We start from the raw sequence: 20,238 nt of genomic DNA on the forward strand, positions 1-20,238 counted from the left end.
CATCCAGATGGGTCTTGAATGTCTCCAGAGAGGGAGACATCACAACCTGCCATGGCATCCTGTTCCAGTGTTCTGTCACTCCCACAGTGAAAAAATTTTTCCTTGTGTTTACCTGGAACTTCCTATGCCTCAAACTCCCATCCATTGCCCCTTGTCCTGCCGTTGGGCATGACTGAGCAGAACCTGGCTCCATCCTCTGGGCACTTACCTTTCTTAGATTTATAAACGTGAATGAGGTCACCTCTCAGTCTCCTCTCCAGGATAAATTAGAGCCCCAGCAATCTCAGTCTCTCCTCATGAGGAAGATGTTCCTCTCCCTTAATCATCTTTGTGGCTCTGTGCTGGACTCTTTCAAGCAGTTCCCTGAGGTCCTTCTTCAACTGAGGGTCCCAAAACAGGACACAGAATTCCAGATGCAGCCTCACTAGCGATGAGGTCTCCTCCCAGCCTCCTCTTCTCCACAGTGAACAACCTCAGCCCCTTCAGATGTTCCTCATAGCCCAGGTGCTCCAGGCCTTTCTCCAGCCTCGCTGCCCTTCTCTAGACATGCTCCAGCACCTCAGTGTCCTTGTAGTGAGGGGCTCGGAACTGAACGCAGTACTCAAGGTGTGGCCTCACCAGCGCTGTGTACAGAGGGATGATCACTTTAAAAACTTTAAACTTGGCATACTACAGTGGAAACAACCCTGAATTAATTTTTCATATTGGAGTTTTTACTGTTATTCTGTGCTTATCGAAACAACAGGAACGATTTGAGGCTATTTTTAGCTTTGGAACACTGCACACTGCATGGGCTTCCTTCTGAAGCAGTCTGAGTGCTGCCATTAAAGTAATACAAGTCCATGAATTTGTGAAGCTACTGGAAAACACTGCAGTTCTGGAAGAGTTTTGCAACTGGCTTTGGTGCCACTGTGCTTTTGTAAAGTAGTGGGTGTTAGAAGCAGCAGCTTGGTGGTGGGGAGGGAGGTGCTTTTCCAGAACTATGTTGCTAGACATTAAGTTGTCAGGTCTGCCTCTAGGTATTGCTAATGGAGGAAGCCAATGCAAAGTAATGAAGTGATACAAAAAAAGCAACCCCTCTGCTAGCCTAATTATGCATTCTGGGCACACCACTTAAACCTCCTTGGGAGAATTAGCATTGAGAGCCTTCGTCAAGTAGTGTGAAGTTCAGCAGTTCCTCTTCTGTTATGTTTGCCTTGTTTTTTTACTTGAGAAAGGAATTAATGTTCCTGTTCCCCCCCCAATTAAATGTTGTGAATTCTTCAGGAAGTCTGCTTTATGTTCAGAGAAGCTTCATTGTAGTGTGTTTTACTCATTTTTCACAAGAAATCAGAACTCTCTAAATTTGCAAAGCTGTATTGGGAAGATTTATAGATTACAGCCACACTGCAGTTCTTGTTTTAGTGGCAAACTGGCTTGACCTAATTAGCAAAGCTAAATAAGCACCACAAAATTAGGCAATGATTCATAAGTTATAGAATTTGCATGTAAAGCAGTCAGCTACTCATTACAGATGCAGAAGCAAGGGGCTTGGTGTTTTTCTTCTCTGCGCTCAACTACATGTGGTAAAACTTAATTCCAAGGTTTTTTTTCTGCCTGCCTGTGAAAGCAGAGGGGTTTTTTTTCTGCTTTAATCTTTGTGAGGAGACAGTTTGCATCTGAAAAGCAAGTGAAATTGCATTTTACAGCCAAAATTCAGTATTGCTTGCTTTAGTAAACCTCATCCTTCCCTCAGGTCAGCTTGAAATTAATCAAACAGCTGCATTACTTTGAAAGCTAAGTGCTTAAAAAGGAAATGATGGTTAGGACTTATATGAGGTCAGACAGAGTTATTTTGGGTCTTCACTTTCATCTGTTGATTTACTGTGTTTTAGTCTCTTTATTTGGAAACATTTTATATAAGGAATCAAGAAAAACAGCATGCTTTGACCCATCTTCTCTTCGTAAAGCAGTTGTGAAGTTTCAGTTGAATCTCAGAAGGCAGGGGAACTCTGGAGAGACCATACCAGAACAAACAGAGGCAAATGCAGATGTAGTGAGTTGATGCCAAAAAAAGCAAAGTAAAGATCAAAATGTGGAACATATCTGTCATCCCAAAAAGCAGTGAGGAATGGGGAGAGTTTGGGAGAAGAAAAAAGGAGTCACCTGTTCATAGCTGGAAGCCTCCTACTAGAGCTTAGAAGCTTAGTCTGGGTTCTTAGTCTGAGATAAACCCATCGAGCCAAAGATCCTTCTGTGTAGCAAGGTGTGAAATGATGCTGCCACCTGGAGTTTATGTCTCTGTACGTCTGCACTTTTATAGGCATCTGAGACCTTGAGGCTGTTGGTGAAGCACCTGGCTTAGAGTTGGGAAGTGGTGTCCATTTTTTCCAGTGCCACATGGAACCAGTTTTTCAGAGCTTCCTTTCTTTGCTTCTTGAACTTGTACTCAGAGTCCTCTTTCCTGTTGCACTTGCCATATATTATGTTGTGGGTTTTTTTCTCTCCAGACTCTTATGGATCTATGCAGCAAGTCTCCTTGTAAGAATAAAGGCACATGTGACCAGAAGGGAGCCCAGACTCGATGTATCTGTCCATCTGGCTGGACTGGTGCTTACTGTGATGTGCCCAATGTCTCGTGTCAAGTGGCAGCTTCACAAAGGGGTAAATAAGCATCCTCTGTACTTGAATATTTCTCCACACATCACATATCTCTGCCTCCTTTCCCCATACACCTGTGAACACAGCATGCCCTGGAAGTCCCAGAGAGCTTTGCCTGTAGGTGATTGATCATGGTCACTTCTAAGCTAAAAAACTCTGCAAGATTGTATTTGGGAGTCAAGGCCCTGATGTAAGAAGCTAGCTGCCACAATAGAAGTATTAAGAAAGAAGAATTCAGTGTTTTATGATGCCTCAATATTTCAGGAATGCTGGCTCATGTTGGCTGCCTTTTTGGAAAAACACATCAGCTGTTTATGCTTTTCTGCTAAACTTCAGGCAGGGCAGGTTTAAAACATGTTGTCCTTGTACAAGGAAGGCATCTTGTGACTTGTTATCTTTGTAAGCATTTCTGCAGAGAATACAGGCTACTGAGTGCATGTCCCCCCCAAGGCAGAATTCATAGAATCATAGGATAGACTGAGCTGGAAAGGACCCCCAAAGGTCATCTAGTCCAATCCCCCTGCAGTCATCTGGGATATCCGCAACTAGATCAGGCTGCTCAGAGCCCTGTCAAGCCTCACCTTGAATATCTCCAGGGATGGGGCCCCAACCACCTCCCTGGGCAATCTGTTCCAGTGTTCCAGCACCCTCATAATAAACAACCAGTTCCTAACATCCAGTCTAAATCTGCTCTTCTCTAATTTGAAGCCATTGCCCCTTGTCCTGTCACTGCAGGCCTTTGTAACTAGTTTCTCTCCATCCTTCCTGTAGACCTTCAGGTACTGGAAGGTCGGAATTAGGTCTTCCCAGAGCTTCCTTTTCGTTTCTTGCTTCTAATGAGTTCTATGTGAAATACTTGCTTTGTAAGTGAGTTTCTTTCTGGGAGATGGCTTGCAGCCCGGGCCAATGGGAAGCGTCATGCCTTTTGTAATCCAGGAAATCTAAAGAAGCAGATGCAAGGCCAAAGGAGAAGGGTGTCAAGGTCCCATACCTTTTGCAGTCATTCTAGGTACCAACATTGAACCTTTGCACTGCAACAGCAGTGCTTCAGGTGTGTATTTACCAGTGAGTGGTAAAAAAGTGCAGCCACACAAATAACTTCATCACAGGATCACAGAAACATTCAGGTTGGAAAAGATCCTCAGGATCACCGAGTCCAACCCATATCCCTCCTTCACAAGGTTTACCCTAAACCATATTCCCAAGCACCACATCCAGACAACTTCTAAACACATCCAAGGCTGATGACTCAACCACCTCCCTGGGCAGCCCATTCCAATGCCTGACCTATGGCAGTGTTGATGCTGGTGATCCACAGAGGGTATGGCAGTGAGCTGAAACTCAAAGATGTCTACATTACAGTGGGTCAGAATCACAGCTGGCAGACATCTTTGAGTTTCAGCTGTACAGTTCACTGGGTCTAGCCATGGTTATTCCTGACCAAGCTGCCAACCCTGGTGGCACATCGTTTTACGTGCTTGCTCACTTTATTTAACTTTGTTTCAGGTGTCACAGTGGACCAGTTGTGCCAGCATTCTGGTCATTGCCTCAATGTTGGAAACACACACCACTGCCAGTGCCAGGTGGGTTACACGGGCAGCTACTGCGAGGTGCAGCTGAATGAGTGCGACTCCAGCCCCTGCCAGAACGGTGCTACCTGCCGGGATCATCTGGGTGGATACCAGTGTGAGGTAATGTATGATGGTTTAGTAGGAACAGGTCTAAATATTTACAGCACTGTGGTGCAAAAGAATCAAAAGAAATCAGAAATACATTCAAGTGGTGGAATAGCTTGAAAGGGGATGAAAACAACCTGCACCTGGAAAGAATATTTAATTTAACTGTAGCAGCAACAGTGCTCCTGAGAGGCTTTTAAGACTGAATTAGAGGTGTGATCATAAGGAGGTGCGGTTGATGACCATTTGAACTCCTTACCTCTTTGGAGATGGAGTTCTTCTCTTGAAATATTTTTTGCCCCAGGTGTAGTTTTAATTAAAATATTTTAGGTAGAATGCATCCAAGGAATGTTGTATTCTCCCTGTTGGATGGGCAATGTGTCCCTTGCCTCTCTAAGGGGGAGATGCCTTCCGCTGCTTTCTGTTTCCCGCAGCTGATGCAGAGAGCAGTGCAGACCATGAGATTATGGTCTATCAACCTTCCTAGGCTCTTCAGAATGGTAGAACACCTTGGAAGCTCATGCCCAGAATGGAAAAATATGGGGTTTTATGTTAACATTAGGTCAGAACCTTCTAAGCCAGCATCAGGATTGGACGGCCGTATTTTGCAGGAATAAAGCCCTTCCAATTCAAACATGCAGTGTGCACATGGCCAAGTTGTGTACTTAAGCTGGCTGACTGCACAGCCTTTGAAATCACTTGCAAAGACAGCCCTGCTCTGTCCCATTGAGGTCTTGTTTTGTCTGTGTTAGCCTTTCTCAGATATCTGCTCATGTATCTGTTAGGGGGAGATTATTCACGCTTATGTTTATGCTGGCAGTGTGTGCCTGGGTACCAAGGTGTCAACTGCGAATACGAAGTGAACGAGTGCCAGTTTCAGCCCTGCCAGAACGGAGGAACATGCATAGACCTCGTCAGTCATTTCAAGTGCTCCTGTCCACCAGGAACTCGAGGTATGGGGCTTAGCAATTAACTGACTGTTACAAGAGCAATTTCTCCGCCTGCTGGTTTCGTGATGCGGAGTCTAAAGGGAATGCGTTATTTTCCTTGAAGAATGTTCCCAAAGTGCACTGAATCCCTTGGGACACATATTTCCTCTTCAAAAATAAATGATGCTGCCTTTGGTTTTTTTTTTTTTCTTTTAATGGAATAGGTCATGGCAGTGTCCTTTGGGAATGTATGATCCATCTTGGGCCATGGGGATGGATGAGTTTACCATTAAAACCTCTGTCAGTCGTATTGGTTTGGATAGAGTAAATAGAAGGTTTCCTTTGGGATGCAGTGAAACAGACGACTGATAAGACAAGAGGAAATGGCCTGAAGTTGCAATAAGGGAGGTTTAGATTTGACATTAGAAAATTTTTTCTTCATTGAAAGGGTTGTCAGGCCCTGGAACAGGCTGTTTAGAGAAGTGGTAGAGTAAGCATCACTGGAGTGATTGAAAAGATGTGGCATTTAAGAGCACAGATTAGTGGTGCACTTTGCAGTGCTGGATTAAGAGACTCGGTGATCTTTGAGATCTTTTCCGACCTTAATGGTTCTGTGATTCTATGAGGTATACAGAAAACTTACTTAGCTCTTGCATAAATTCCAGTGCCCTTTAATTGTTTAAATTTTGGCCCTGCGTTGTCCTTTGTCCTGGCATCTTGTGGGAAAAAGATGCAGTGCCTCTGGGTTAGTTTAAAACTATGTCCTCAAATTTGAGCTCTTTTATTAAAAGCTCCTTAAAAGAAGGCAAAAAAAAAAGAAAAGGTCCATAGTTACTTTCTGAAAACCACCATTCTGTATGAGGGTGGTGGAACACTGGAGCAGGTTGCCCAGGGAGATAGTTGGGGCCCCATCCCTGGAGACATTCAAAGCAAGGCTTGACAGGGCTCTGGGCTCAGGACTGCACATTTCAGCCTATCAGTGAATGCTGTCTCACTTGATTTGTTTTTCTTAAGCATATATCGCAGTGCTACAGGCTGGGGACAGAGGGCCTGGAGAGCAGCCAGGCAGAGAGGGACCTGGGGGAGCTGATAGATAGTAGGCTGAACATGAGCCAGTAGTGTGCCCAGGTGACTAGGAGAGCCGCTGGTATCCTGGCCCAGATCAGGAACAATGTGGCCAGTAGGACAAGAGAGGTTATTCTGCCCCTGTACTCAGCACTGGTCCATTGAGCATTGAGTTTTGGGCCGCTCAATTCAAGAGAAGTGTTGAGATGCTGGAACATATCCAGAGAAAGGTGATGAAGCTGGTGAGGAGCATGGAACACAAACCCTATGAGGAGAGGCTGAGGGAGCTGGGATTGTTTAGCTTGGAGAAGAGGAGGCTCTGGGAGGACCTCGTTGCTGTCTACGACTATCTGACAGGAGGTTGTATCCAGGTGAGGGTTGATCTCTTCTGCCAGGCAACCAGCAACTGAACAAGGGGACACAGTGTCAAGCTGTGCCAGGGGAGCTCTAAGCTGGATGTTAGGAGGAAGTTCTTCCCAGAGAGAGTGATTGGCATTGGAATGGGCTGCCCAGGGAGGTGGTGGAGTTGCTGTCCTTGGAGGTGTTCAAGAAAAGCTTCGATGAGGCACTTAGTGCCATGGTGTAGTTGATTGGACAGGGCTGGGTGCTAGGTTGGACTGGATGATCTTGGAGGTCTCTTCCAACCTGGTTGATTCTATGATTCAGGTCAGTTAAAGATTTTTACATTCCTCTGAACTTTTTCTTTCTGAAGTGTCAGCTCAGTGTAGGCAAAACCTCCAGTTACGTGTCACATGTAGCTAAGTTCTTGGGTCAAAAAGCAAATGTAAGAAAAATCATACAATAATCTGATACTTTCCTCCTGCCCATGCATATTACCAGTTTAGTGTGGCAGTCAGCACCTCTCCCTAATCTGGATAAGTGTTTATTTCATGGTGAATGATTGCATTAGCAATTCTTCATGTCTTCTTGTTAATTTCATCCTCCAATTAAAAAAAAACAAACCAAAACAAACACAAAACTTGCTTCTTAAGACTATAAAAATTGCTTCTTATGTCTATTCATCAAAATGTTCATTTTTGTATCATTTTCTGCTTTGCCAGAATTTCTGTGTAGTACTTAAGAACCTCCTTTGAGAGGTTCTGGATGTATGGCTCTAATTCTTCAGTCTTTATTGGTTGTGTTTAATTACTTTTTGGATGTAACATTTTTTTTACTTTTCTTTTAATTAAGTTGAATTGGAGAAGACTTTTATAGTGTTTATAAATATCATTTTACTTATGGTAATCAGACTTAGCCTTTGCCCCTGGCCCAGATTGAAATTAATCAGAGAATCACAGAATGTTAAGGACTGGAAGATCATCCAGTCCAGCCCTCCTGCCAGAGCAGGATCACCTATACCAGATCACACTGGAACACATCCAGATGAGTCTTGAATATCCCCAGAGAGGGAGACTCCACAATGCTTTACTGATGCCAGTGCATGCATCCTCCATGGTTAGATGCATGGCTTTACTTGCCTTCAGATGAATCAACTGTATTAAGAGACTAAAACTACTTGCTCAGTTTACCCTCTCTGTCCCCTTTTATCCGTTGTACTAGGCAGTGAAGGCAGAACCAGTTACCAGATGTTGTCCCTTGAAAGGGAATCCTGTAACAAGAGGTAGAATCACAGAATTGTCAGGGTTGGATGGGACTTCAAGGATCATCTAGTTCTAATCTCCCTGCCATGGGCAGTGACACCTCAAAGTAGATCAGGTTGCCTAGAGCCTGCTCCAGCCTGGACTTAAAAACTTCTACCACCTCCCTGGGCAATCTGTTCCAGTGTCTCACCACCCTCATGGTGAAGAACTTCTTCCTAAAGTCCTCCTCTAGCTTGGATCCATTCCCCCCCTGTCCTATCACTACCTAACACCCTAAAAAGTCCCTCCCCAGCTTTTCTGTAGGCCTCCTTCAGATGCTGGAAGGCCATAATAAGGTCTCCTCGGAGTCTTCTTCAAACTGAACAGCCCAAACTCTCTCAGCCTGTCTTCATAGGAAGGTATATGCCATCCTTAGCCAGTGCTGAAGCTGACTGTAGGTCTCCAGAAGCCAAGTGGCAGGAATGGTGTGCTGGCCACCAATTGGTCTTTTGTCACAGCTGCTTTCCCCTTGCTTTGTTGTTGCTTGTTGTAATGATGGTGCTAGAAACACTCTTTGCAGCATTCCAGGGTCGGCAGCCGGATGGGAAGCTTGCAGCCCTGCCAGGGCAGCCCAGGACTGTCAGCTGTGCTAAGTCACAGGGGATAAATTGAGTGCATCTTTTTTTGGTTTTGCCTTCAGTTTGTGGTTTTAATTATGCCTTTAATAGAAGCTAAGCATGATAGCCACTAAATATCAGTATGGCCTACCATTGAGAACAGCCTGGATCTGAGACACATGATGCCTAGGCTGTCTTGCATGGGATACGGATGGGATTAAGCACCTGTGTTCATCTGGGACGATGTGACATCATCTTAAAACCTGGAGGGCAATGCAGAAACATGGAGAGCCAATGGCATCCTGGCCCAGATCAGGAACAGTGTGGCCAGTAGGACAAGAGAGGTTATTCTGCCCCTGTGCTCAACACTGGTCAGGCCACACCTTGAGTGCTGTGTTCAGTTCTGGGCCACTCAATTCAAGAGTGATGTTGAGGTGCTGGAAGGTGTCCAGAGAAGGGTGACAAAGCTGGTGAATGGCCTGGAACACAAACCCTATGAGGAGAGGCTGAGGGAGCTGGGGGTGTGCAGCCTGCAGCAGAGCAGACTCAGGGGGGACCTCATTGCTGTCAACAACTACTCAAAGGGAAGCTGTAGCCAGGTGGAGGTTGGTCTCTTCTGCCAGGCAAGCAGCAACAGAACAAGGGGACACAGTCTCAAGTTGTGCTGGGGGAAGTCTAGGCTGGATGTTAGGAAGAAGTTCTTGCAGAGAGAGTGATTGACATTGGAATGGGCTGCCCAGGCAGGTGGTGGTGGAGTCACCATCCCTGGAGGTGTTGAAGAAAAGCCTGGATGAGGCACTTAGTGCCATGGTCTAGTTGACTGGCTAGGGCTGGGTGCTAGGTTGGACTGGATGAATCTTGGAGATCTCTTCCAGCCTGGTTGATTCTATGATTCTATGGCCATGTGTCCAAGTCTGAGCCATGAGCTGCCCAGGGCAAAAGGATGGAAAGAGATTTTACCCCCAAAGGAGTAAAACAAATACACTTGCACAGGATCAGAGGTTAAATATAAATGCTATTTACAAATATATACAGAAATACAAAAGATACTCAAGGAAAAGCAATATATACACAAATTAGGCCCAGTTCTCCACCTGGGTCTACCAGGCCAAACCCTTCCAAAACCTCCCCCCCATACTCAGTCTCAGCAGGCCCAGGAGCAGGCTGAATCGCCCACACACACAGGACAAGCCTACCAGTCCTCAATGCACCCCCAGATCTGAATGCCCTCCACAGGCCTCACTGCTAGGCCCAGTGGCATAGCAGAAAATTAGCTTGCCAGCCAAGGCCTGAGGAGGTCACTCCACTCTGCCCTGCACACCAAGAGGTAACAGCCCCCACATGCACTCGGTGAAGAGAGGAGGGAGAAACTGAAAGATTTGGCTGTGAATTCCTCTTACATAGAGAGATCAGGATGGGATCACAGAATCACAGAGTGTTAGAGGTTGGAAGGGACCTCCAGAGATCATTGACTCCAGCCCCCCTGCCAAAGCAGGATCACCCAGGGTAGTCCTCGCAGGAATGCATCTAGGTGGGTTTTGAGAGTCTCCAGAGATCATCTCTGTGCAGCCAATTCCAGTGCTGTGACCCTCACTGTAAAGACGTTTCTCATGTTGAGATGAAACCTTCTGTGTTCAAGTTTGTAGCTGTTGCTCCTTGTCTTGTTGCTGCTGACCAGCAAAAAGAGATTGGCATCATGCACTTGACACCCATCCCTCAGGTATTTGTAGGCATTGATCAAATCTCCTCTTAGTCTTCTCTTTTCCAGACTAAACAGCCCCAGGTCTCTCAGTCTCTCCTCATAGGGAAGATGCTCAAGTGCCCAAATCACCCTTATGGCTCTCCCATGGACTCTCTTCAGCAGGTTCCTTTCTCTCTTGAACTGGGGAGCCCAAAATTTGACACAGTATTCCAGATGGGGTCCAAGGATGGAATGACAAAGATTACAATTTCTTGTGTCCACTGCCTGGAGATCATCTGGTGCGCTGCTGGAATTTCTCTGTGGTCCTCAGGCCACACCATCAGGACAGTGTAAGTTCAGGTTGCTCCTTTTTGCTCTCGACAGGCCGTTTGTGCGAGGAGAACGTCGATGACTGCGTTTCGGACTCGGGAGTGCCGCGCTGCTTCAACGGGGGGCAGTGCATCGACCAGATCGGGGGCTACAGCTGCCTTTGTCTGCCAGGCTTCGCAGGAGAGCGCTGTGAGGGAGATATCAACGAATGCCTCTCTAATCCTTGTAACCCTCGTGGAAGTCTGGACTGTGTCCAGCTGATAAATGACTACATATGCATCTGTCGTAGTGCTTTTACTGGTGAGTGGTTGTAAACATTCTCCCGTTTTCAGAGCAGTATCTTGAGCAATGGCCTTTCTTTCCCTTTCTGGCAGTCCCATTATCTGGTTGTTTGCCCTTACAATATGTGGTTGTTTCCTTATAGCATGGCTCAGTTTTGAAGGCATTTTTTAAAACCTTCCTAGAAATTTGGCTTCCAGAGCTGTGTGATGGTTTGGGTGTTCCCCACCCCCCCACACTTTATAAAGTACCCAGACTAGTCTCAGTCGGCTCTGGGAATATAAATGAAGCTATTTATTTACAGCTAGCACAATATACAAGCAGATATTTACAGTATATACAGTTATAGACAGAAATGTACAAGGTAAAAGGTGATACAGAAAACACAACAGCCCTCCCAGAAACCTGAGTCCCCAGGAGGGGCTCTCAACCGCCCCTGCCCCTCTCAACCTTACCCCAGTGCTAAAGAAGAATAGAGGTTCAGCCAAGAGGTTAAGAAGCAAAGGTTAGGCCAAATGGAAAGTGAGGTTAGGGAGTAAGATGTTGCTCAGCCAGCAGCCCAAGGCAGAGTGAGACAAAATGGCGAGAGTGTTATCTCATGTTTTCCTTTCTTCTTCCCAAACTCCTTTGTGAGGCTCTGAGGGAAGTGGACATCACCATTGTTTTCCTTTCACAGCCTATAATCTACTTTTTCTCACCAAAACATTCTAGCTAGCTTCAAACTAGCACAATCTGTCTCAGACAAAGGAATCTCCTGAGATGCTTGGTTGCCAGGATATTTTTCCTGCAGTACTTTTCCTCTCCTTCATAACTTCACATTAATAATATTGGAAGTGTAACTGCTCACGTGTCAACCTCTCCATGACTTTTTCTTTTGCGAGGCAGCATAATAATTTTCTCTCTCAATCTGTGCCATAGTATCCATAATTAGCTTTTGGCCTCCTTTCTTTCTCCTGGCTCGCTTTCTGCTTTATGTTGGTGAGGTGGTCAGGATGAAATACTCTCTTGCATGGACAGGCTGTGCATTCCTAGCTTAGTGATGTGATCCTTCCACAGTCCAGCTTTGAATCACATCTTTGCAAGAATTTCACACTGTGCAAACTTCGTGTCTCACTCTCTCTGGATGTCTTTCTTTTTTTGTTAGTATTGCTGCTATTCTGCTTTCTGCCTCCCACTGGGCATAAAGTTGGGCTAATAGTCTCCAGATGTGTCTTAACTTTCAGCTTTCCAGTTTCCATGTCAATATAACTTCTTATGGATTCAGTTTTGCTCCATTAAAACCTTTCACTTTCCTTTCTTACCAGTGACCTTCTTTGCATGCTTTACGAGTAGTTTTTATCCTTCTTTTTTTCTTAAAATGTAAAGATGCTGCAATTTTCCACTAAATTTGGGGTTGTCAGATGCAGAGAAGTCACAAAGTTGTGCATCTGAAGAATTTGCATTACCTAGACTGACAAAAGAAGTTCCTCAGAGAGCCACATAGGAAGGTAGTGGAGCCAGACTTGTTAGTTGGACACTAGCAAAGGTCATCAAATAGGTTTATATTTAGGCCTGTCTGCTAAGCTTATTTTTATGTTGCTTCTGGCTCTTGTGAAAGGGTTGCTAGAACTTGCAACGTGGGGAGTTCAGACCTGCTGCCCCCTCGGAGGAGCAGGGAGAGCTGCTGTCTCAGACATGAATTCTGTCTGGAAATGCTAGGCACGGAGCGGGAGCGTGCCTCTTCCTCTAGCTGCTCGCCTTCTGTGCATTCCACAGTGACCCTTCTGCCTGGGAGGGAACAGGGTGGCTTTGCTGTGGTTCGTGACTGATAGGATGCCAGGACTCTGTGGGCCTTCCTGCCCTGTCTGCTCCTGTCTGTGAGCAGTCAGTCTTGGCTGCACATGTGTGGAGACTTCTATTAATGTTTTCCTAGGGGGTCCAAGTCATACTTAGGTCATCCTCATCTTTTTATAGTCTGGTGTCAGAGTTTGACTCTGGAAGCTGCTGCAAATTTTAGTCAGGGCAGTAAGACCTCTGTCTGTCTGATCAGTCTGAGGAGGGTCTGCTTGGCTTGTCCTGTTCTCTCTTGTTGCATCTGGTCCTGAGGGTTGATTGTCCATGGTTAGGGTGTGATTTGCATCTTCCAAAAGGTAAAGAAGTCTTAGGAACCCCCCAGACTGATGTGGTACAGCACCTGCAGCCTCTGTGTCTGGATGGCTTGGGAATGGCAGCAGCAAATTCTGTCTTGGTGTTGGGTTGTGTACATTCTTGAGGCAGCAAAGGCAAGCTGTCCCCAAGTAACACCTTGTGGATTCTGTGGTTGTGCCTTCCCTCTACCGCTGCTTAGGCAGCTACTCGCAGAGCATGAGTTATCTGAAGAGATGGTCCCTACCTCTCTTGAGAGGAAGGTCTCACTGGAAACTGGCTCATTGGGTGTCCACCAGAGGATTTTGCTTTGTGCTGGCTTTTTGATGTGCACACATATACATTGCTCTGCTCTCTTCTCCCCATGTGCTTGCATCCCAGGTCGTCACTGTGAGAGTGTTATAGACGTGTGTCCCCGGAAGCCTTGCCAGAACGGAGGGAGCTGCGCCGTTGCCAGCAATATGCCGGATGGGTTCATCTGCCAGTGTCCTCCAGTAAGCACCGTATCCTGAAACTGGATTGCCTGCCTCAGCTGCAGACTTCTCTGGCTACAGTCTCATTAGTGTCCCTGGTCCACTGTAGATCACAGAATCACGGAAATGTCCCGGTTGGAAAAGCCCCTCAGGATCACCAAGCCCAACTCATATCCCTACTCTAAAAAGTTCACCCTAAACCATATCCCCAAGCACCACATGCAAATGACTTTTAAACATATCCAGGGTTGGTGACTCAACCACCTCCCTGGGCAGCCCATTCCAATGCCTCACCACTCTTTCCCTGAAAAAATGTTTCCTAATGTCCAGTCTAAACTTACGCTGTCAGAGCTTAAGGCCATTCCTTCTTGTCCTGTCACTAATCACCTGTGAGAAGAGACCAGCACCAACCTCTCCACAACCTCCTTTCAGGTAGCTGTAGACAGTGATGAGGTCTCCCTTCAGCCTCCTCCTTTCCAAACTAACCATCCCCAGCTCCTTCAGTCACTCCTCATAAGATTTGTTCTCCAGACCCTTCCCCAGCTTCACTGCCCTCCTGTGCACTGAAGGTTATCTTTACTGTACTACTTGCAAAGCTGTGTTCTTGGACAGTCTTTACCCACATCCTTTAGTTTATGTAGTTAGCTGGAAAGCCCTGGGCTTCTAGGTGCCTTGAGGGAGTGATGCTGCCTGCTGTTGCCCCAAACAGTTCTGCTGTGGAGGCAGGACAGCTGGCTTTTCTGCCTTAAACCTAGCAGCCAGCTGTAACATTTTTGCTAGCCCGTGTTCTCTGTGCTTATTGCAAGATTCCCCTTGTTCGTGGCTCTGCAAAGTCCATCTCAAAATGTGGCAGTGCCTCATAAGTTCCTAGTTTATCCCTTGAGGCTAGATGTAGAAAACCATTTCTCTTGCAATGAGGCTTGAGGAATTGAGGAGGAGAAAGGGTTTGTATGTGACACCTTGCTTCAGTTCTTTAAAGTGTCAAAGAGTAAGTTGGTAACCTGCCTTTTTTTTCCTTTTTTTTTCCTCTCATAGGGTTATTCTGGAGCAAAATGTGAGTTCAGCAGCCACAGTACTTGTGGGCAAGTGAAATGCAAGAAAGGGGAGCAGTGCATCCAGACATCTTCTGGTCCACGGTGCTATTGTCCCAAGCTGTCTGTGGGAGAGGAATGTCAGACAAACATGGCTTGTGCCAGTGCCCCCTGCCAGAATGGTGGAAGCTGCCACCCTCATTCTCAGCCTCCTTACTATTACTGTCAGTGCCCCATTCACACCCAAGGCAGCCAGTGTGAACAGCCTGTAACTTTCAGCCCAGAGCCCCGGGGGTGTTTGGATTCCCAGTGTGCAGAAAAGGCAAGAGATGGCTATTGTGATGAGGACTGTAACACTCATGCCTGCCAGTGGGATGGAGGCGATTGCTCCCTGACAATGGAAGATCCTTGGGCCAACTGCTCCTCTTCACTGCGCTGCTGGATGCTTTTCAACGGACAGTGTGATGAGTTCTGCAACACACCCGAGTGCCTGTTTGACAACTTTGAATGTCAGCAAAATAGCAGAACGTGCAAGTAAGGCTTCCTCTGAGCTTGATCTGCTTCCTTTGTCAATTACACATCTCCTTCTTGTGCTTTCAGCAGTTTGCACGCTTCTTACCTGCTGCTCCCATCTCTGTGATTGTTACTGTTGCTGGTTGTTGGTCTTGCTGAAGGTTTGGCAGCAAGGAGTTCCTGCTACTTTGTGTACTTTTCATCTGTTTTGGAAAGAAGTTCTGGAATTTGTATGCTATGAGCTAAGCCGGTAGCCTGAGCAGTGGTAATATGTTACCTGCTGATAGATGTGCCCTGTTTTGAGGGGAAATACGAAGAGGAGGCTTTTCACCTTGTACTGGATTTTAATTCTGCTGCTTCCTGCCCTGAATTTCACTCCATACCAGCAATACCTGTGTTTTATCCTAGCTGCATACCTCTGAATGCGTTTTCCAGCTTGTTTGCCATGACACTTCTTTCTGTTCAGTTGTGATAAAGGCTACAGCTTTGCTGGGATAATTCTCCCTCGGTGAGGCAGGAGGGGTTACAGCTTGATCTAGGCAGCAGCTCTCTTCCACTGATACTAGAACTGAACCACAAGTTCTTAGGGTGTTCTGTGCTTGCTGCTTCCAACCTGCCAGACTGCTAGCATATCCTGGGGTTATGTTTCTTCTCCTTATGAGAATATGAGTGGTGTTTTACCTCAGATGTTGATGAGGAGTGTAAGGCCCTGGCCCCTAAACTGTGGGTATTGCTGTATAGAATGTGTGTGTGTGTGTGCTTACATGCTTCCTGTAACCCTTTTGCTGTTGTAGGTATGACAAGTACTGTGCAGATCACTATGCAGATGGCCGCTGTGACCAGGGCTGTAACAGCGAGGAGTGTGGCTGGGATGGTCTGGACTGTGCTGGCGACAAAGCCGAGAAGCTGGCAGAGGGCACCCTAATCATTGTGGTCTTGATGCCCCCCGACGAGCTGCTGGGTGATGTTCGCAGCTTCTTGCGCACTTTGGGAACTCTCTTGCACACCAACCTGAGAATCAAGCTGGACTCCCAGGGAAACCCCATGGTATTCCCATACTACGGGGAGAAATCGGCAGCACGGAGCCGGCGATCGCTTGTGGTCATTCGCAAGCACAGAGAACTAGAGCAAGAGGTCATTGGGTAAGTGGATGCTTTTGTGCTCCTCTGGCTCCTGCTTGTAGGTGCCTGGGGTGTTATGGACCCACTAGGGCTGCAGTCCCTCTTTTTGTGGGGAAGTGTAAAGCTATTGCAACCACCAAATTCAGCCATGGCATGGAAAGATTAGCTCCAAGGGCTGTAGTTTAAGCGAGTACTTTGGCAAAAGTTACTGACACTGACTTCTGTGCTCTCTTCCTGTGTCTCTGCAGCACCAGGGTGTTCCTGGAGATCGACAACCGTCAGTGTGCAGAGGATTCAGAGCAGTGCTTTCATAACACAGAAGCTGCTGCAGCTCTCTTAGCTGCTCAGGCCATCAAGGGCATGTTGCCCTATCCTTTTGTGTCTGTCCAGAGTAAGTAGTTGCAGAGGGGAAATGGCTCATGTAGAAAGGCAGTCATTATGCTTGGGCTTGCAAAATTCATGCTCAGATTATTGATACCATCTTCATAATGTCTCACTGTTCAGTGTGGTATCTGGGAGCTAGCTTACACACATTTACAGAGGTGCTTGTGTGCACTATGCTTATTCTGCTCTGGGGGGACATCAGGTTAGCAAGGCAGGGCATGTCAGTTTGCAGCCTAGAAGTGTTAATACCTGTAGAAAGGGTAATTGCTTATGTGCTGCAGCTGTGCCACACTGCAGTGACCTTGTGTGCACTTCGAACCAGTTGTGTTCAAAGCCATGAATTCAATGAAAAAGGTGCCCCTGGAGATAAAGGAGGAGGGCATCCCTCAGCACACCTCTGGCAATATTAATCCTTCTGATTTCTGCTCCCCTCTCCCTCAGTCTGAGGCTTTGCTGCAGTCTCGTAATACATTGGTAACATCACTGTTCCTAGTTGGGTTGTGCTCATATTCTTAGGTAGATCAGCTCTTTCTACACTGATTCAGGGTGGCAGTATTCAGCCAGCAGGAGTCTTGAGGAGGGATCAAGATCTTCAGTTCAGCAGCCATGTACTCTAAACGATATTTTAAGGAACAAGATTCTGTGAAGTCAGAAAGGCAGGATGTGCTCTCACAACAGCTGCAGCATAGCCTAAGCTTCCTCACCTCTTGGCTGTAAATGCATCACAGTGTAGAAACAGCACATACTCTGTGGGGAAAGAAAGCATCCTCAAAGATGATTGTCTCTGTTGAACTCACTGCATTTTAACTGGAAATTTTAGGTGAACCCTTGTTGCCACCAAAGACCCAGCTGCTTTACCTACTTGCTGTGGCAGCTTTGATCATCCTCTTGATCCTCCTCTTGGGTGTGATGATGGCAAAGCGTAAACGCAAACATGGTTCATTGTGGCTCCCAGAGGGCTTCATTCTGCGCAGGGATCCAAGCAACCATAAGCGCAGAGAGCCGGTTGGGGAAGATGCTGTTGGACTCAAGTAAGTTTGCATTTAGGCCACTGACTGTGTGTTTATTAGTGTGTCAGAGGATTTTGAGAATGTGATGTCTAAGTCTGTTGTTAAAGCACTTAACTCCATGGAGAAAACTGTCCCTTTAAGCTAGAACTTCTTAGGTTGTTTCTCTAAATTTGAATGCATCTGTTTTGCACAGAGGAACTTGAACTATAAAAATCCCATCTCCTGGTTATGTTTGGTTTTCTGGCACTCCCATTTAGTTCAGCTGTTGGGTACTGGTTGCATAATTGCATCCTGGAAGAGGTGAGACATTTTCGTGTTGATAGGTGGCAATGAACTTTTGCTACAACTAGCTCAATTCATGAAAGACTGGGCTCAGAAGGAATGGAAAGTTTCAAATGAAGAATCACACTTAGGCAGTTTTGGATTTCCACTAGATTAGCCAAGTTTGCAGTTCTGAATGTGTTTAATACCACTGTTGGCTGCCTGTGATTTCTTACTTCTCAATCCCTGTCTTTGCAAGCTACCAAACTTGCAAGCATCTCATCTGTGGTCTCTGCAGGCTAGTGTAAAAAGCAGTAGTAGCACCTGCTCGGCCTGCAATATGATGTGTTCTCTTTGTTTCTTAGAAATCTGTCTGTCCAGATACCAGAGGGTAACCTGGCAGATTCTGGACCTACTGAACACTGGGCAGGTGATGGTGGACCTCAGCCAAAAAGAGCAAAGGTAAGTAAGGAGCTCCAAGACTTGCTTACTGCTGAAACCAATGGTGAGGACAGCAGCTGCATTAACCTGCAGAGTAAAACCTGTACTCAAAACCTCCTTTTGCTTGGGGCTTTGTAAAATATGACTAATGACATCTGGGGAGCAAATCCTCAGCTTAACACTGCCACCACAGGCCAGTAGAGTAACCAGGTCGCAGCTGTTCCAATATGTCCCCCCACCATGCAGGCTCTGCTTCATCAAAAGGAAGGGAAGGTTGACAGTGGTGTAATATCTTGCAATTCAGGCCTGGTAATCTATGGTGGGAGTGTGAAAGCTGAGAATGCCAAGCAGAGGTAAATGGAGATCATCAATAGCTTAAAACAAACCCTCAAAACCCCCCAAACCAAACAAATACAACCCCCAGCAGAACTAAGAGAGCCTCAAGAACTTTCTATGTCTTTGGCCATTTAATGAGCAATTTGAAGTAACTGCTTATTTGCTGTGCTCAGGCTGAGGACCAAGCCTTGCTCCCAGAAGGTGATGAGCAGATAGATCAGCGCCAGTGGACACAGCAGCACCTGGAGGCAGCAGATGTCTGTGGGAGCACGTCACTAGCTCTTACACCACCTCAAGCAGATCAAGAAGTGGATGTTCTGGATGTCAATGTCAGAGGGCCAGGTCAGTGCATCCATGTGCTCTGTAAGCCAGCTACTCCCTGGTCTCCCATGTCTAGGATGGGCCCCATCCTCTTTAACATCTTCATAGATGATCTGGATGAGGGCATGGAGTCAGTCATCAGCAAGTTTGCAGATGACACTAAGCTGGGGGCAGATGTGGCTGGGTTGGAGGGCAGAAGGGCTCTGCAGCGGGACCTTGACCGCCTGGACAGATGGGCAGAGTCCAAGGGGATGGTGTTCAACAGCTCCAAGTGCAGGGTGCTGCACTTTGGCCACAACAACCCCATGCAGAGATACAGGCTGGGGTCGGAGTGGCTGGAGAGCAGCCAGACAGAGAGGGATCTGGGGGTGCTGATTGATACCCACCTGAACATGAGCCAGCAGTGTGCCCAGGTGGCCAAGAGAGCCAATGGCATCCTGGCCTGCATCAGGAATGGTGTGGTCAGCAGGAGCAGGGAGGTCATTCTGCCCCTGTACTCTGCACTGGTTAGACCACACCTTGAGTGCTCTGTTCTTTTCTGGGCCCCCCAGTTTAGGAGGGACATTGAGATGCTTGAGCGTGTCCAGAGAAGGGCGACGAGGCTGGGGAGAGGCCTCGAGCACAGCCCTACGAGGAGAGGCTGAGGGAGCTGGGATTGGTTAGCCTGGAGAAGAGGAGGCTCAGGGGTGACCTTATTGTTGTCTACAACTACCTGAGGGGAGGTTGTGGCCAGGAGGAGGTTGCTCTCTTCTCTCAGGTGGCCAGCGCCAGAACGAGAGGACACAGCCTCAGGCTGTGCCAGGGGAGATTTAGGCTGGAGGTGAGGAGAAAGTTCTTCACTGAGAGAGTCATTGGACACTGGAATGGGCTGCCCGGGGAGGTGGTGGAGTCGCCATCCCTGGAGCTGTTCAAGGCAAGGTTGGACTTGGCACTTGGTGCCATGGTCTAGCCTTGAGCTCTGTGGTAAAGGGTTGGCCTTGATGATCTGTGAGGTCTCTTCCAACCCTGATGATACTGTGATAGGATGACTGAGGTTTGAAAACTCTATGGAGTATGCAGGAACACCATCAGAACTTCTTTGGTACTCAAAGAAAGCTGACATGCACTCACAGAAAAGAAAGCTGGAGAGATTGGATCACACTCTGTGGAACGTTACTTAACCAGGGGTAAAATAGTTCACTTAGCCAAGCACCTGTAGGACCTGCAGGGGTAGGATCTCCTTTATAGCAGTATGTGCCTGAAAAGTGTTGCTGGAGTGCTACTGCAGCAGAAAACTGTAATGCAGACTTGTGCTGGAAATAAGCTCCCCGCTTCTCCAGCTGGGTCACTGCAGAGTTATGCCAAACTTTGCTAAGGACCGACTTAGCAGCTTTTATACCTGAGTTATCTGTTATCTGGGGTAGGAGGAAGGGTGGCCTTTTTCTGA

The 20,238-nt window shown here is 46.9% G+C and overlaps 1 protein-coding gene across 1 annotated transcript in view; it reads left to right on the forward strand.

Moving 5' to 3' along the window:
- Positions 1-20,238, forward strand: part of NOTCH2 (notch receptor 2) — a 114,846-nt gene that overhangs the window by 82,222 nt on the left and 12,386 nt on the right. Inside the window, exons 19-29 of the mRNA XM_064147220.1 lie at positions 2,490-2,643; positions 4,147-4,331; positions 5,137-5,269; positions 10,573-10,818; positions 13,303-13,415; positions 14,430-14,959; positions 15,733-16,080; positions 16,308-16,450; positions 17,264-17,474; positions 18,080-18,176; positions 18,665-18,833. Of these exons, the coding sequence (XP_064003290.1) occupies positions 2,490-2,643; positions 4,147-4,331; positions 5,137-5,269; positions 10,573-10,818; positions 13,303-13,415; positions 14,430-14,959; positions 15,733-16,080; positions 16,308-16,450; positions 17,264-17,474; positions 18,080-18,176; positions 18,665-18,833 (2,329 nt within the window). The remainder of the gene's footprint in view (positions 1-2,489; positions 2,644-4,146; positions 4,332-5,136; positions 5,270-10,572; positions 10,819-13,302; positions 13,416-14,429; positions 14,960-15,732; positions 16,081-16,307; positions 16,451-17,263; positions 17,475-18,079; positions 18,177-18,664; positions 18,834-20,238) is intronic.

This window comes from Pogoniulus pusillus, chromosome 8 (genome assembly GCF_015220805.1).
Source record: "Pogoniulus pusillus isolate bPogPus1 chromosome 8, bPogPus1.pri, whole genome shotgun sequence".
Lineage (NCBI taxonomy): Eukaryota > Metazoa > Chordata > Aves > Piciformes > Lybiidae > Pogoniulus > Pogoniulus pusillus.